General features: G+C 52.0%; 1 protein-coding gene across 4 annotated transcripts in view; it reads left to right on the top strand.

Moving 5' to 3' along the window:
• The window catches only part of ADAMTS7 (ADAM metallopeptidase with thrombospondin type 1 motif 7), a 52,913-nt gene that overhangs the window by 11,334 nt on the left and 23,641 nt on the right, over window positions 1–17,938 (top strand). For all 4 annotated transcript variants that reach the window (XM_054449979.2, XM_054449978.2, XM_054449977.2 and 1 more), the window contains exons 3-8: window positions 2,084–2,249; window positions 3,409–3,605; window positions 9,494–9,577; window positions 9,914–10,038; window positions 10,876–11,025; window positions 12,331–12,474. In XM_054449979.2, coding sequence (XP_054305954.1) covers window positions 2,084–2,249; window positions 3,409–3,605; window positions 9,494–9,577; window positions 9,914–10,038; window positions 10,876–11,025; window positions 12,331–12,474 — 866 coding nt within the window. The remainder of the gene's footprint in view (window positions 1–2,083; window positions 2,250–3,408; window positions 3,606–9,493; window positions 9,578–9,913; window positions 10,039–10,875; window positions 11,026–12,330; window positions 12,475–17,938) is intronic.

Raw genomic sequence — 17,938 nt, 5'->3', positions numbered from 1 at the left:
TGCGCTGGGACATGTATACTTGGGGCAGTCTCGGGTGGTGGGTTGTGGAGATTGGCTCTAGCCTTGCCACGCACTTGTCTGGTGGCTGTGTCCAGTGCACTTTTTCTCTGCCAGCCTCGGTATTCACGCCTGTAAAGTGGGAGTGACAACGCAGGCCTCGATCTCTAGGACAACAGTTCTCAAAGTTTAATGTGAAAGCCAGGTGGTGGTGCACCTGTAGTCCCAGCTATTTGGGAGGCTGAGGCGAAAGGATCACTTGAGCCCAGGAGTTCAAGGATGTAGGTTGTGATGATTGCGCTTAGCTGGCGACACAGCGAGACCCCAGGCACTCTCAAAAAAAAAAAAAAAAAAAAAGAAAGAAAGAAAGAAAAAGAAAAGGAAAGTTTAATATGAGCTCAAATCACCTGCAGGCCCTGTTTAAACAGAATTTTTGCAGGGTAGGTCTGGGATAGCGCCCAAACACTTGGATTTCTGAAAACATCTCAGGTAATATTGAAGATGCAGGTCCAGAGATCCCATTTTGAGAACCTCCGTTTGACTGGACTAAGTAACTGAAAAAGCAGTTGACTTCTCTTCCTTGGGGCATCGGTTATGACTGTTCCTTCACAGGTCCCTTTAAGCTGCTCTTCTCCAGGAAAGCCACCCCTCACCCTGTAGCCATTCTGCAGGGTGTGGTGAGGAACCCCTTTCAGCCCCTCTGCTCGAATCAGAACTCCGGGAAAAGCAGGCTTCAGCTTCCTGGCTTCCTCTGGCTGAAGGGTGGTGCTGGCTACTGCCTGCAGCCCTAATTGCTCCCTGATTGGGTGCTGATGAGCAGCTTCCACTCCAGGCAGAGTAGGGCCCCTTTCTGTTCGTGTTCAGGTGACCAGCCCGACTCTCCCAGCTCTGGAGGGTGGGGGTTTGGGAGGAGTAGGGGATGTGTGCACACTCTCAGCGTCCACTGTTCCCAGGAGGCCCTCAGCTTAGATTGCTCAGGCAAAAACCATGGGCTGTGGCTGCACAGGGCCTAATGACAGGGCAGCCCACATCACAAGCTGCACAACGTCTGGACCTTTGAAGGCCCATCTGCCCTGCACAGTATTCTCATTTATGGAGCCTGTGCCTGTCCCTTAATGTACAATTGATCTTGTTGAGCCTGTGCAGCAGCTGTGCACATGGGACATCATTCCCATTTCACAGATGAGGAAACAGGCTCAGAGGGGAACTTGCCCAGGGTCACCCAGTCATTCAGTGAGTGGTGGGCGGGAGGGGGTGACTCCGCATTCATACCGAGGTCTCCAGACCCAAGAGCTGATGCACTCTCCAGCCCTCCCTCCAGGCCCCCTGGTCTTGTGTGACCCAAGGGGCAGAATTGGTGCCTATGAGGGGAAGTCTGAGGGACGTAAAACCTTCTTCCCTGTTGGAGCCCTGAGCTTCCTCAGGAGGTAGTGGGCATCAAAGATGCTTCGCAGGGCCCCTCCCCTCCCTGGACTCTGAATGCTGGTGGACATGTCCAAGACACTCCTGCCAGCTTCCCTTCTCTGGGCAGCCCTGGGCCCAGAGAACAGGGTGTCCTGGTGGCCGTGGGCATCTCCTCCACTCGGGTGTGGCTGTGGATGCTTTTGGAGTGATTCATTGCCTTAGGGAGATAGAGGGAAGGTCAGAAGCCCTGGCCAGCTGGGAGGGAGCACAGTGCTGGAAACGGCTGGCATGCAGAGGAGATGGAGAATAGTCTGGAGGCCTGGGCACAAGCTGCCCTGCTCAGGATGGCTGTCTGGGACTAAGACACCGTTTTGTCAGATTTGGAAGCAGACACATTTCCCTCTCCTAATAGGGTGGGTGTGTGGGGCAGCATCCCCAGGGGCGGAGGCTTCTGAGCTCCGCTTTGAAGGTTTGGCTGTGTGTGAAATGGCAGAGAAGGGCTTCCAGATGGAGGCTACAGAGTGAGCAAAGGCCCAGCGGGAGGAAAGTGCAGTGTGTCCGTGAGCAGTCACAGGTGGTGTGGGCAGTGGGGGCTCAGCTGAGCAGGACGGGCCCCTGGGACGTGCAGGAAGAGCAGCTGAGGGCCAGCCCTCTCTGTGTGACCCTGGTGCTTCTTCCCCAGAAAGGTGTGTTCCAGCTCTCCAACGAGGACTACTTCATTGAGCCCCTGGACAGTGCCCCGGCCCGGCCTGGCCATGCCCAGCCCCATGTGGTGTACAAGCGTCAGGCCCCGGAGAGGCTGGCACAGCGGGGTGATTCCAGTGCTCCACGCACCTGTGGAGTGCAAGGTATGCTCTTCTGCTCCCAGTTCCCGGGTGGGTGCTGGGCCTGGGGACATGAAGGGGCCTTTCTAGAAGCCACCCTTAACATCCCCATGCCCAGTGCCCCTTAGACCAGAGGACACAGACAGACAGACGGATACATCACCATAGCCTGTGCCCTTAATTGTGCCACAAGACTGTGTCCTCTGCCTTTCGGGCCTGCCCCAGTCAATCCCCTAGACTGGCCTCCCTCGCTCCATCTCACTACTTCTCCCATGTTGGGGCTCAGCCTCCCTCTGCTCCCTCCCCCCCACAGCCAATGGTACCTGGCTCTGCCAGCCGTTCTTCCTCCAGTGCCCAGGCTGGGTGAGCTGTGCCCAGCTCCAACAGGGCCACTAGCCAGGAACTTCCCTCCCCCCACCACCCTGCTCCCACCCTAGAATAACTAACCTCTATTATTGGGACCTGGAGTGTGGTACCCAGTGCCTCCTCTGCAGAGCAGCAGTAGTGCCGGCCAGTCCAGGTGAGGAGCTGCCTGCTAAGGGTTGCTGGGGTTTGGGGAATGCTTGGCTGGCAAGCCAATCTCAGGCTGCCCACAGTTCTGGTACTCCATTTGCTGGAGCACATATCCACAGAGGCATGCTTCTTGGCCTCAGTTTCCCCAGCTTCATAGATGTGCTTCCTCTTCTGATCTGGAGCAGCCTGGGTCAGTGGAGCAGGCCCAGTAGGGCAAGCTGGGCTGGGTCTTGGCCAGCCTCCCCAGGCTGGGGTTTAGAGGGTGGGGTCAGCCTGTGTTGGGATGCACTAACCCCCCAGGGTGGGAGGAAGTGACATGGGGAGATAGGGGCTCAGCAGCCAGCTTTGTCAGGCCCAGGAGTTCCCCTCCCATGGACACAGTACTTTACCTTGTTTATATCCGCCATTTCATTTGCCCTTTGAGGTCCCCCTGTGAGGCAACTTATTCCTATTTTTAGTCAAGGAATCTCAAGATCAGAGAAGGAAAGTGACCAGGCAGAGCTACACAGCACAGGTCTGGGGCAGAGCCAGGAGGGGAATTCAGGCCCCTGGCCTCTGATCCCTGTGTGGTTCCCAGTGCCCCAGAGAGAGCTCGCTGAGGAGAGGCCCTGGAGACATGTGCCCTGGGCCTGTCCGCTGGCAGCTAACCCCACCCCATCTGGGCCTCCAGTGTACCCGGAGCTGGAGCCTCGACGGGAGCGTTGGGAGCAGCGGCAGCAGTGGCGGCGGCCACGGCTGAGGCGTCTACACCAGCGGTCCATCAGCAAAGAGAAGTGGGTGGAAACCCTGGTGGTAGCTGATGCCAAAATGGTGGAGTACCACGGACAGCCGCAGGTTGAGAGCTATGTGCTGACCATTATGAACATGGTGAGTCTGTGTGGGCCAGGAACGGGTGGCGGGGATGGTGTTGGGGGGGTGGTGCAAAGAGTGGGTGCAGGGCAGGAAGGCTGTTAGGCTGGACCCCAGAGCCAGGTCCAGGCCCCGAGTAGGGAGAAGGGTATCCAAGCTCCTGAGGCCAGGAAGGGGTGGGGGTCTTGGCAGCTAGTCACTATGAGAGAGCCTGGGCAGAGGGCTGCTGTGGGGACACCACAGGGTGTCATGACGCTAGGAGGGGGAGCGGGAGTGGGAGACTGAGGCAGCCACAACCCTGTGCTTGCCTGGGGGACTTGTAGACTAGTTGGTTCATTCATGCTTTCCTGCACAGATACTTCCTTCCTTTGTGTCAGGACCTGTGCTAGATGCTGGAAACACAGAAATGCCTGATCAGACCACACTCTGCCTGAGACTCTGCCTGAGACATCAGCACACATTACAGTTAGAAGAATCTGAGCAGTTCCGTGGTCACTAGCTGGTAGCCTTGGGCAAGTCACTTGCCCTGTCTGAGTCTCAGCCTGCTCATCTGTGAACTGGGCATGACAACAGTACCTTGTGGGGTGGGCAAACTGCTCTTGAGCCCACATGATGGATGAGATATCAGAGGCCTTGAGAGGGCGAGTGACTTGCCCAGGTCGCACAACCAGGCAGGGCAGAGCCAGATGGGAGCTCAGGTGTCCTAAGTCCCACCAGGGGCACTGTGGCTGATTGCAGCTGGTGATTCCTGGAGCCGACTACTGCAGAGCTGCCACTCCCTACTCCTGCCCTGTGGGTGCCGGTGGAGGCCTCAGGCTCCAAGCTGCTTCCTGCAGCCCCTGGGAGGAAAGATTTCTGCCCCTGGCCTTCTTAGCAGCCAGCTGGTGGGCAGGCCACCATATAACCCTGTGTCTCTCCTGGGCTGGGTGGTTGGGGGCAAGGTAAGTGTGTGTGCTGCGAACAGGATGATATCTAAAGAGGCCCTGGGGCCAGGATCCTATGCTGCTGCTTCCCCCTGCCAGCCCCTCACCTCCTGCAACCCTAAAGGAAGTACCCGCTGAGATCATCCAGTGTCTGGCCCCCTAGTTTATCGCTGTGAAACCTGAGGCTCAGAGAGAGGAAGGGGCTACGTCCAGGGCTGTTATCTCTACCTGCTGGCCACCACGTCCCCACTACTTGAGTCCTCATCAGCGAGTGCAGCTCTGGGCCAGTTCTTCCCTCACTGGGACACCCTCATTGGCTCCCTGTTCCATATGGAATAAATGTCACAGCCTTCTGCCTGGCATTTGAGGCCTTGAAGGCCCAGATCAAGCCTCATCTGCCCAGGGAGGGGAGCCACTAACAGCCAGGGTTCAGCAGGGCTATTGCTGGACAGCAGGGCCCAGCCCCTGGGCTATAGGGGTGGAGCAAGGGGCAAGGGCAAGTTCTCAGGCCCTGAGGTTCCCTCCTTCTCATTCTCAGCACTTTGGGGGCTCAGCCTGAAAGACCCAGGAGGCTAACTGGAGCCACCGATGGTTAACTGGGTTCATTTCACCCCCACTTTTCTGAGTGTCCCCTATGCTCCAGATTCTGGGCAGAGTAAGATGCACCCGACTGGGTGTTGTTGTTCATGGCTATAATCCCAGCACTTTGAGAGGCTGAGGTGGGCAGATCACTTGAGGTCAGGAGTTGGAGACCAGCCTGGCCAACATGGTGAAACCCCATTTCTACCAAAATACAAAAAATAGTTGGGTGCGGTTGTGCACACCTGTAGTCCTAGCCACTTGGGAGGCTGAGGTGGGAGGATTGCTTGAGCCTGGGAGGCGAAGGTTGCAGTGAGCTGAGATCGTGCCACTGCACTCCCGCCTGGGTGACAGAGCGAGACTCCATCTCAAAAAAAACAAAAACAAAAAAAGACCCGCCCAACCCAACAGGTCCCCCATAACTTAACCTGGGTGACAGGATTCAGGTGTTTTTGCCCCAGGGCCTGGCCCCTTCCTGGCTGCCTTGCCCTGGCTCATAGGACCCACGCATTCACTTGGTGAGCCCCATCCTCGGGGAGAGGGTGGGACTGGTTCTCACACTCACCTGCTCTGACAATATCAAGCTTTTCTGAGCCGGTGAGCCCAGCATTGGTCAGGACAGGATGGGGGCACCTATGAGCCTGACAGTGCTGGACCCCCTAGGAGGCTGCAGGGATGGCAGGGACATGGGAATCCATATGGCCAGCCTCTGAGGAAGGCTGGACTGTGGAGCCATGGCCTGAGGCCCTGGTGGGTTAGGGCTGGAGCCTTGTGAATATCTGTCTACCTTTTGTCCAGTGTTCAACACCCACCACCTCATCTAAGCCTCACCCCCATTTTATTATTTATTTACTTATTTAGAGGTAGAGTTTCACTCTTTTCACCCAGGCTGGAGTGCAATGGCACGATCTCGGCTCACTGCAACCTCTGCCTCCTGGGTTCAAGTGATTCTCCTGCCTCAGTCTCCTGAGTAGCTGGGATTACAAGCGTGCCCCACCATGCCTTGCTAGTTTTTGTATTTTTAGTAGAGAGGGGATTTCACCATGTTGGCCAGGCTATTCTGCCCGCCTCGTCCTCCCAAAATGCTGGGATTACAGGCGTGAGCCACCACTCCCAGCCCTCATCCCCATTTTCAAGTTGAGGGAACAAAGATTCAGAGAGGTCAAGGGGCTCGCTCAAGGTCATGCAGCTAGTAAGTGGTATAGCTGGGACTGGAGCTCAGGTCTGTCCACCTCCAAAGCCCCATTCTGTCCCCTGTGCCCCTTAACCTGCCCTGTAGAGGGGCAGCTGGGAAGCCATGGTGGCCAGGGTAGGCCAGAAGGATGGGGAACAGATGTTCCCTCAGGATCAGATGTTTATTTAAGACTGACTTGTTGAGAGCCATCGCTCTACCTGGGATCAGGTGATGGATGTGGAAGAGCACGATCCTACACTTGGGGACTCTGTCTCATTGTAGCATTTCCCAAGGAATATTTCAGGGACTGTGTTCCAGAGAATGCCAGTAGTGCACTGTGAAAAAAAAGATGGTGCTTTTAAATAAGTTTGGCCACACAGGGTTAAAAAAAGTAAAACGGGCCAGGCATGGTGGTGCACACCTGTAGTCCCAGCTACTTGAGGGGCTGAGGTGGGAGGATTGCTTGAGCCCAGGAGTTCGAGGCTGCAGCGGCTTCAATGAGCCGAGATCATGCAACTGCACTCCATCTTGGGTGACAAAGTAAGACTCTGTCTCAAAAGAAAAAAAAAAGGTAAAACAGACTTCGTTACTACAGGACTTCTCAGAGCCTTCAAAATAAATATGCATCGAGACTCCCCAACAGAATAGGCAGGCAGCATTCCCCAAATTTAGGAAATAAGCAGGGGCTTTGAAGCAGCAAAACCTGGGTTCCGAGCCCAGCTTTACCCTCTCTTTGAGCTTCAGTTACTTCATTTGTAAAACAAGGATAATTGTGCCTACCTTAGAAGTAAGAAGATTAAATAAGATAATGCATGCTAAGCCCCCAGTACAGGGACTATACATGTTAAGCTCAATCAGGGTTGGCTGTGGCTATTTTTTTGGCTGCTGCAGTATCTGACCCACAGCCACCTTCAGGACAGCCTCATCCTTCTTTACCAATGCTACCTACAGACCCCAGTTTATCAGTGTTCTCCCCATGCTAGACTCAGACCTGAGTCCTAGAGCTTGGGTGGGTCTGTCCCAAGGATAGCAAGACAGGTCCCTTTTCACCCCATTTTCTTTCTTCTTTCTCTCTCTCTCTCTTTCTCTCTTTCTTTCTTTCTTTTGGAGATGGAGTCTTGCTCTGTCACCCAGGTCGGAGTGCAGTGGCACAATCTCAGCTCACTGCAGCCTCTGCCTCCCCTGGTTCCAGCGATTCTCCTGCCTCAGCCTCCCAGGGGGCTGGGATTACAGGCATGCGCCACTATGCCGAGCTAATTTTTGTATTTTTAGTAGAGACGGGTTTCACCATTTGGCCAGGCTGGTCTCGAACTCCTGACCTCAGGTGATCCACCCACCTTGGCCTCCCAAAGTGTTGGGATTACAGGCGTGAGCCACCACACCCAGCCTCCACTGTTTATTTTTAATGAGATAATACACTGGAAATACTGAGCAAGTACCCAAGGCACATTCATTCATTCAGCAAATATGCCTTGAGTGCCCATCATGTGCCAGGTACAAGACGTGTCACTGGGGCTGTAAGAGGAAGTTCACATAGACCTGGAACCTGTCCTCATGGAGCTTGTGGTCCTGTGAGGGAGACAGACATTAGTTAATGAAACCATTACCTTGTTGACTATGAAGGAGCAATGGAGGGAGGTGCTAGGAAGGACAAGTTCATAGTGCTTTGGAAGTGTTAGATCAAATAAAAGCTCCCCAGAGGACATGACGTGGGGTTGAGGGCAGGAGAGAGGATAGGAGGTAACTTGGGGAATACAGGTGGGAAGACGTTCCAGGCTGAGGCCACAGCATCTGCAACGGCCCTGTGTTGGGAAGAATCATGGGATTCTAAGAGAAAGACAGAGCGGTTGGAGCCAGAGAGTGAGAGGGAGGCAAGGGGAGGTCAGAGAGGAAGGCGGGGGCCAGATCCAAGAGGCCTGTTGGCTAGGCTGGGGACTTCTGTCCTTTTCCTGGACAGTGAAGAGCCACTTACTGCTTTAGGCAAGGGCATGTCATGATGGGGTTTGCATTTCAAAGATCGATGGTGGAGCCACTAGGCTGCAGGTGGTCTGGAGGGGCCGCAGAATATGGGGACACTCGTAGGAGACCTCAACAACTGAGCAGACAAAATGATGATGGCAACTTGGACGAGGCAGTGGTGTTGGAGATGGAGAGAAGAGACAGAGTCAGGCAAAACTTGGGAAGCAAAATTGGTTGGTTGTATTGGAGAAAGGTGGTTCAGGGCTCCCGGGCTCCCAGCCTGTGTGTGGAGGTGACAGTGGCACATGATATCGCTGTTTATCTTCCCCATTTCTGACCTTGGGTTCTGAGAGTGTCGTTCATCCCCATAATCAGGGGCTTTGGTGCCCTCTTAACAGTGTTTGTTTGGTCCCTTCCTATCTGAATATTATTTTTCTTGATGCATTGCTAGAAGCCAACTCACAACTGGCCTGTTCTGCCATCCCTGCCCTCTGGGAACCTGCCAGCTGTCCCCAGTCATGGGCTGGCCTCTTTTTTGTTCTGAGGGAGTTTTAAAAGAGCAGATGGCTTTCCCCACCCACTTCCCCTCACCTTGGCTTATCTTCCATCTTTGGGGATAGCCCCGTCTCCTGGGGCTCAGTAGGGAGCCCCATGTAGCCATGGGGCCTCTGATAGATGTGCACACCTGCCTCCTTGGCCCCGTGGCTGTCAGCCCCGGGGAGATGGAATAGCAGAGCAGTGGGGAGGCTCCATAGGCCTGTGCCTATCCTCACTCTACCCTCTGGGCCATGCCCAGGTCTATGCCTCATTGGATGGTGTACTCCTGGGATGCTGGTCCTGGCATCCCCGGGTCAAGAAGGCACTGCTGTCATAGCCCAGTGGCAGTTGGAGGACTAGGGCCCTGAGACAGGCCAAGAAACCAGCATTTGGAGGTCTGAGCTGCCATCGCCTGTGCTGGGTGGGTATGGAGTTAGTACTTGGAAACTGATGCTCAGGAGAGGCTGCAACTCTGGGAAGGGGCCTCAGAGGCCTCTTGTTCTCTCCAGGTTCTCCTGCTGCTGCACTGGGGCAGTGTGTGTGAGGTGTGGGGACACATGCATTGGTGCATGTGCATCGCCTGTCCGCTGTGCAGCCTGTATGCACCAGTGTGAGCGTCCCTGTGTGTGAGCATAGGTGTGCATTGCCCTGGATGGGTGGGTGGGTTGGGGTGGGCATTGGCTGCTTGTATCCTTCATCCTGGTGACAGCCTGAACCCCCCATCTCTTGGGCAGGTGGCTGGCCTGTTTCATGACCCCAGCATTGGGAACCCCATCCACATCACCATTGTGCGCCTGGTCCTGCTGGAAGATGAGGAGGTGAGCGGTCATGTGGTCCCACGCTGCCCGGCAATGGCTTCGGCTGCCAGAGCCCTCCTGCCCCATGACCTGTGCTGGAAGGGCACAGTGAAGGCCTCCTTGGCCTGGACTGTGTCCCCTGCCACCCCCTGGTTCCTGACTGACTCTCTCTCAGGTCCCAGGTCCCCTGCAGGAGGTTCCTACAGGAGGGATGGTCAGGCCGGAAGCTGGACTGGTGCCTGTGGGCCTCCCACTGCCCTGCTGGGCCTCTGTCTCCTGCCTTTGTATGGGGGAGAATTGGGCTTGACCTTCTTGGAACTCAGGGGAGGCATGAGCAGTCACTCTCTCTGCCCCCAGGAGGACCTAAAGATCACGCACCATGCAGACAACACCCTGAAGAGCTTCTGCAAGTGGCAGAAAAGCATCAACATGAAGGGGGACGCCCACCCCCTGCACCATGACACCGCCATCCTGCTCACCAGGTACCGCAGCCGCAGGAGGGTGGGAACCTGCATCTCAGGAGGTGCTTCCCGGCCCTGCGGAAGAAGCCCTGGTGGAGGAGGGGGCCGTGCTCTCAGGGACCCCCGTTTTGAGGAGAGTTTGTACACCTTTGGCCCAAGGCTGGATTCTGTCCGCACTTGGGGAGGTCTTTTTATTTTGAAATAATTGTGGATTTTCATGCTGTTGTCAGAAATAATAGAGAGAGGGCCTGTATAGCCTTCATCCATTTCCCCCAGTGGTAACATCTTGCATGACTAGAGCACAGTATCCCAATCAGGAAACTGACACTGATACCATCCACAGACTTACTCAGATCTCATCAGTTCCACACGTACTTCCCTCTGTGTGTGTGTGTGTATTCAGTTCTTTGCAGTTTCATCATTGTGGGTTCACCTACCCACCCCTACAGTCTAGATACAGATCTGTCCCATCAGAAGGATGTCTCGTGCTACCCGTTTATAGTCACAGCCACCTTCCTCTCTCCTCCCCTAAACTCCGGCAACTGCTGATGTGTGCAGAGGCAGTTATTTTCCCTCTGCTGGACTCTGGCAGCTTCTGTCAGCGCCCCTGCTGGATAGTAACCAAAATTATTCTGTGCGGGTCTGTGTTCCCGAGGGTCAAAGAGATGCCCAGTGGCTTGTGTGTGAATGAGAGCACCTGCTTCCCAAGCGGCCACCGTGCTGGCCTCACGTCACAGAACGGTGGGAGGGACATCCTTTTCGCTTGGGATCAACTTGGGGGGACCCTTCCCTGGCCTTAGCTCAGGTAGGCCTGGCACTCGCCAGGTTAGCCTGAAGGCCGCTTCTTTGCCTGTGCAGGAAGGACCTGTGTGCAGCCATGAACCGGCCCTGTGAGACCCTGGGCCTGTCCCACGTGGCGGGCATGTGCCAGCCGCACCGCAGCTGCAGCATCAACGAGGACACGGGCCTGCCGCTGGCCTTCACTGTAGCCCACGAGCTCGGGCACAGGTACTGTGCCTGCCCCCATTGCTACACTGAGAGTCGAGCTTCACCCTCGCAGCCTGGGGGCACTGGGTATCCAGCCTGTGGGTCACAAAGTCCAGGGGAAAGGAAGCTCTCTGGAGAAGAAGCCCCGACCATCTGGCCATGTGCTGCCCCTGCACTGTCCCCTCCCCACAACCAGGCTGCTTCCCTGTAAAGCAGGAGAGAGGCCTGCCTGGGCATCTCTAGGACTGGCCTGGAGGGAGTCTTATTTAAAGGGGAGTTGTGATGGGCCGGAAAGTCATCGTAGCTCTTTGGCTGTCCCTCCGCATTGCCCTCAGTGCTGTATTTTTTACTCTCGATCCCTGTCCGTGTTCCTGTTTGCTCTGTGGCCTGGGCCAGTGCCTGCCCTCTCTGGGCCTCTGTGTGCTTCCCATAGATTGAGGGGTTTGGATTCAGTGATGTCCAAGGCTCCCTCCATCTGACACCGCTGCCTGAGGCTCCTGTCTTCACAGGCCTCCAGCCACCTGTGCCCTGGCTGTTGAGCTGGCGAATATGGCAGCATCTTAGATTGTCTAGCAAGCCATCAAAGGCAGGCTCCCAGAGGGTTCTGTGGGTCAAAGCTGTTGGGATCATCCATTCAGACATCCAGGTTTCGTGGGTGATGGCTGTGCCTGCAGGACCTTGAAGCTGCTTATGGCTGCAGAAAGAACAGCCTGCCGCAGTACTGCAGTTTCCTGGCTGTGTTACCCTGGCTAGTTCCTTAGACTCTCTGAGCCTCCCTGAGGGTAATAATGAGAACTGAGTGAGACTGTGTTTCTGAAAGTGCTTAGCATGGCCCATGGCACATAGTAGATGCTCAGGAAATAATTTTTCTCGTATCCTTCCCAAGGATGGTCTCTGGAGAACTTTCTGTGATACAGCAACTCAGATCCCTTAACTCAAGTGCACAGCCTTGGGACAAGGACCTATGAGTGGGAACCGCTGTCAGACTGTTCTTGAGGCCAGTGAGCTTGCAGGGGCCATCACAGGCCCACATCTGTGCCACCTGATTTGCCATTGCTGGCCAGTCCCCGGGCTGGAGCAGGGCTGCTCTGGGTCCCTGGCCCTTATTTCAGGCTGGAGCAGGAGCCCTTGGGATACTAGCTGTTGTACCCTCATTTTACATTCAGGAAACTGAGGCTCAGAGAAGGGAATGTGACTTTCTGCGGCCATTGGGTGGCAGAATCAGCCCTGGGAACTAGGACTGTGCACCTTGTGGGTGTCCAGGGGAGGGCAGGCTGGCAGCCTCCCGCCGGCTCACCCGCCCCTGGGGCCTGTGCTCTCACACAGTTTTGGCATTCAGCATGACGGAAGCGGCAATGACTGTGAGCCCGTTGGGAAACGGCCTTTCATCATGTCTCCACAGCTCCTGTACGACGCTGCTCCCCTCACCTGGTCCCGCTGCAGCCGCCAGTACATCACCAGGTTCCTTGAGTAAGTCCCCCAGCCCTGGGCCCCTACGCCTTGATCCATGAGGTCAAGGTCTGCTGGGAGAGATGCAGACAGTCACACTGCAGGGCCGGGGTAGAGGGAAGCAGAGGGGCACCTGGCAAAGATGTGGTGCTGGCGTCCCAAATGTCCTCCTGGAAGGAGGCTTGAACTTGGAGGAGGAGCGAGAATTCACACATGTGCAGAAGGGAGAAGAATGGCGTTCTTGGTAGAGGAAGCCTGAGACAGGCCTGCAGCCGTAAAGGAGCAGGAGAGCTTTCAGGGAACGGCAGAACCCTGAGCAAGGCTATGGGAGCCAAGGCTGCGTAGGAAATGAAGCCGGAGGAGGTGAGGGCCGGCCACAAGGTCCAGTCAGAGGCAGGAAGAAGGGGCCATTAAAGGAACTGAAATACGAAGCTTTCTCCTTTTTTTCATGTTCTCTTTATTTGTTCTGGTGTTTTTGTTGTTGTTGTTTGTTTTTTGAGGCAGAGTCTCGCTCTGTTGCCCAGGCTGGAGTGCAGTGGCGCGATCTTGGCTCACTTGCAACCTCCGCCTCCCGGGTTCAAGCGATTCTTCTGCCTCAGCCTCCTGAGTAGCTGGGACTACAGGCGTGCGCCACAATGGCTGGCTACTTTTTGTATTTTTAGTAGAGATGAGGTTTTGCCATGTTGGCCAGACTGGTCTTGAACTCGTGACCTCAGGTGATCCGCCCACCTTGGCCTCCCAGAGTGCTGGAATTACAGGCATGAGCCACCATGCCCGGCCTGTTCTGGTGTTTTTTTTTTTTTTTTTCTTCAAATTTGCTATTTAATGTTCTAAGTAAGAAAAAGTTTTAAATTTAAATTATTGGCATAAATTGTACCATTCATCTTTATTTTGTGCAGTGCCAGTTTTAAATGCAAATATAAGAGTATAGCTGACCCCAGAACAACTCGGAGTCAGGGGTGCTGACTCCCATGCAATTGAAAATCCACATATAACTTTCGACTCGCCCAAAACTACTAATAGCCTACTGTTGACTGGAAGCCTTATTGATAACATAAACAGTTAATACATATTTTGTATGTTGTATATAATATATACTGTATTCTTACAATAAAGTAAGCTAGAGAAAAGCAAATGTTACTGAAATCATAAGGAAGAGAAAATATGTTCACTGTTCATTAAGTGGAAGTGGATGTTCATTAAGTGGAAGAGGATCCTCATCCTCTTCATGTTGAGTAGGCTGAGGAGAGAGGAGAAAGGCAGGGGATGATCTCAGGGGTGGCAGAGGTGAAAAAAATCCACATGTAAGTGGACCTGTGCAGTTCAAATCCATGTTGTTCAAAGGTCAGCTGTATTAACTTGTATGCAGAGTCACTGAAATTATACAATTCGTCTTTTGTAGCTCATATTTACCAGAGGATGAGATAGAATAAAACTATCTCAACTAGTTTCATCTCACTCCTTGGTATGTGCATGTTCTACCCAGGCTCTCTACCTTTTCTTACCAATGAGGAAGGAAAGACTGAAAGGAGAAGGAACTGTGGGGTTCTCTTTCCTCCCATGTCTTCATTTTCTGCATAGCGATTGGCTAATACAGGGGTGTTAACACGGGTAAGAAAGGATGATGGTGCTCCTTGGTCATTGTCTTCTTTCTGCATTTGAAGTAAGTCTGGTTCAAATGGAAAATGCAGCCTCTGGGCCTGTCAGTGCCCCCCGTCCCTTACTCAGTTGTTGACATAACATGTTTATTGTCTAATTGCTTTGAGTCTCACCGAACTCCTACACATTATAGATTCTGAGCTCATGGACCAAAGTAAATGTGAGATGCAAGTGGAGCAGCAAGGAATGGTGGACACAGACATTGCCCATGTCTCCTCTGCTCAGATACAGGCTCCTTTGTCCCATCAGACCTTGCTTACTGGCTGGGCATGGTGGCTTATGCCTGTAATTCCAGCACTTTGGGAGGCTGAGGCGGGTGGGTCACTTGAGGTCAGGAGTTCGAGACCAACCTGGCCAACATGGTGAAACCCCTTCTCTACTGAAAATACAAAAATTAGCCGGGTGTGGTGGTGGGTGCCTGTAATCCCAGCTACTCCGGAGGCTGAGGCAGCAGAATCACTTGAACCCAGGAGGCGGAGGTTGCAGTGAGCCGAAATTGCGCCACTGCACTCCAGCCTGTGCCAGAGTGAGACTCCATCTCAAAAAATAATAATAATCATAAAATAAATAGATCTCGCTTACAAGGCACAAGGTCAAAGATAGGCAGAATTCAAGATGGCGAGCCAGACACAGTGGCTCATGCCTGTAATCCCATTTCTTTGGGAGGCCGAGGTGGGTGGATCACCTGAGGTCAGGAGTTCAAGACCAGCCTGGCCAACATGGTGAAACCCCCTCTTTACTAAAAATATAAAAAATTAGCTGGGCATGGTGGCAGACGCCTATAATCCCAGCTATTCAGGAGCCTGAGGCAGGAGAATTGCTTGAACCCGGGAGGTGGAGGCTGCAGTGAGCCAAGATCTCGTCACTGCACTCCAACCTGGGCAACAAGAGCAAAAAAACTCCGTCTCAAAAAAAAAAAAAAAAAAAGAATAGAAGATGGCAACAGCAGAGCATTGTACACCTAAACCTGCCCCACTTCTCCCCACCCTCCATTGCTTTTTTCTAGGCAACCACCTTCAAACTTAACACTGTTAGCTTTTTCTTGTATTTACTTTCCTATTTCCTAAAAGTATTGCTAGACTCTCATTTATTGATTTTCCAGTTTAGATATTATCTGGAAGGTTGGGATTTAGCACCTTTGCATCACTTCCTGTATATACATTTGTCCCCTCACCTTTCATCCCAATTTAGTGTTAACATATTTGGATTAAGTCCATATTCTGCATTTTCATTATTATGGCTATAAATCTTGATGGCTGAACTAAGTGTTGTAATAAGATGGCATTTCTTTCTTTCTTTCTTTCTTTTTTTTTTTTTGAGAGAGAGTCTCACTCTGTTGCCCCAGCTGGAATACAGTGGCACAATCTAGGCTCACTGCAGCCTCTGCCTCCCGGGTTCAAGCGATTCTCATGCCTCAGCCTCCCAAGTAGCTGGGATTACAGGCATCTGCCACCCTCACCCAGCTAATGTTTGTATTTTTAGTAGAGATGGGGTTTCCATGTTGGCCAGGCTGGTCTCGAACTCCTGACCTCAAGTGATTCGCCACCTTGGCCTCCCAAAGTGCTGGGATTACAGGTGAGAGCCACCGCACCCCATCTAGATGGCATTTCTTTTTAAGAACAAGTTTTTTATTTGCTTGGTTTTCATTGCTTCTCCAGGCCTTCCAGATCCTTTAATAGTTTTAAAAGATGTCTCTTAATCCAGTTTTCCCAAAGGTAATCCCTACCAGATAATCCAGCAGTTCCCTTCCTTCTTGGACCCTCCTCCCAACTTCCCTCTGTCCTCCAGTTTAGACTGGATGCTTTCTAGGCCTGCCCCAAAATATTCATGGAGGGTCTTCCTGTTTCTTGGATCCCATGCTACTTTTTCTATGGGGAGGTACTTTTTTTTTTTTTAATTTGTTTTGGTGGAGCACATCCTCAAGCAGCTTTCTGAGAAAGAGTGCATGGAGGTAAATGGTTTGCCCGTCTCAAAGTGTCTTTATTCTTCCCTCACATCTGATTGATATTTTGATTTGATATCAACTTCTGGGTTGGAAGTGACTCTTCTTCAGAATGTTGAACGCATTTTTCTGTTGTCTTCTAGTTTCCAACATTGCTCTGAAGAGATCCCATACCATTGTGATTTGAATGTGACCTTTTAAAAAATCTGGAAGCTTTTAGGACTCTCTGTCTTTCTCTCTCTTTTTGGTGATTTTAAATTTTACAATATATGCCTTGGTCTATTTTAATTTGAGGGAGCACTCACTGGACTGTTTTAATCTAGAAACTTGTGCCCTTCAATTCTTGAACTGTTGTTGTATTATTTATTTGATAACTTTCTTACATTTTTTCTTTCTGGAACCCTGAATATTCAGCTATTCTCTCACTTTCTTATTTTTAAACATTTTACACTTTTTCATCTCTTTCTATTTTCTTTTCTTTTCTATCCTCCCTCCCTCCCTCCTCTCTCTCTCTCTCTCTTTCTCTCTCCATCTTTCTTTCTTTCTTTGAGTCTCACTTTGTTGCCCAGGCTGGAGTGCAGTGCCACAATCATGGCTCACTGCAGCCTTGAGCTCCCAGGCACAAATGATCCTCCTGCCTCAGCATCCCGAGTAGCTGGGACAACAGGTGTGTGCCACCACACCCAGCTAATTTTTTAATTTTTAATTTTTTCTAGAGATGGAGTTTTGCCATGTTGCTCAGGCTGGGCTTGAACTTCTGGACTCCTCCCTCAGCCTCCCAAAGTTCTGGGATTACAGTTGTGAGCCAGCGTGCCCAGCCACCTCTTTCTGTTTTCTAGGAGGCATCTGATTTATCTTTACTTTACAATCCTTCTATTAAAATTTTCATTTTTTATTGTACTTTTAATTTCTTAAACTTTCTCATTCACTAAATACACATTGAGTGTCTCATATCTGAAATACTTAGGACCAGAAGTGTTTTAGATTTTGGATTTTTTTTTTAATTTTTGAGTATTTGCATTATACTTAGCAGTTCAGAATCCCCAGTCTGAAAGTCCAAAATCTGAAGTGCTCCAAAGAGCATTTCCTCTGAACATCATGTTAGTGTTCAAAAGTTTTGGATTTTGGAGCATTTGGATTTTGAGATTGGAGATGCTTAACCTGTGCACCTTTTGATCCTATTCCTGTTTCGTGGGTACAGTATGTTCTCTTATCTCTGTGAGGTTATTACTTACATGGATTTGACTTTTTTCTTCTGTTCCCTGAAATGTTTTTCTTTCCTTTGGGTTATTTTAAAAAAAATATTTGTTTCATGTTAACAGTTTCCTTGGCCAGGCGTGGTGGCTCATGCCTGTAATCCCAGCACTTTGGGAGGCTGAGGCAGGCAGATCTCTTGAGGTCAGGAGTTCGAGACCAGCCTGGCCAACATGGTGAAACCCTGTCTCTACTAAAAAAAAAATAAAATACAAAAAATTAGCCAGGCATGGTGGCTGGTGCCTGTAATCGCAGCTACTCAGGAGGCTGAGGCAGGAGAATCGCTTGAACCTGGGAGGCGAAGGCTGCAGTGAACCGAGATTGCGCCACTGTACTCCAGCCTGGGCAACAGAGAGAGACTCTGTCTCAAAAAAAAGTTTTCTTAAAATGCATTGGCTGTATTTCATATAAAGCAAGGAGATGCAGAGATACTCATTGTGCAGTTTGTGGACTTGGGCAGGACTTTTCCAAGTCACTGATGAAGGACTGGTTTGGACGGGGATATTTTGGGGAGATCCTCTAATGTCAGTATCTGAGGTCATTTTTCTGAGTGATTCAGTTTTCCGAGAGGAATCCTCTAGACTTTTCCTGGGAGACTGTATGTCTGGCTGCAGCATTCTGGCTTGGCAT

Source organism: Pongo pygmaeus, chromosome 16, assembly GCF_028885625.2.
Source record: "Pongo pygmaeus isolate AG05252 chromosome 16, NHGRI_mPonPyg2-v2.0_pri, whole genome shotgun sequence".
Classification (NCBI taxonomy): domain Eukaryota; kingdom Metazoa; phylum Chordata; class Mammalia; order Primates; family Hominidae; genus Pongo; species Pongo pygmaeus.
Note: the sequence above shows the minus strand (reverse complement) of the source record. Positions and strands in the feature narration are given on the sequence as shown.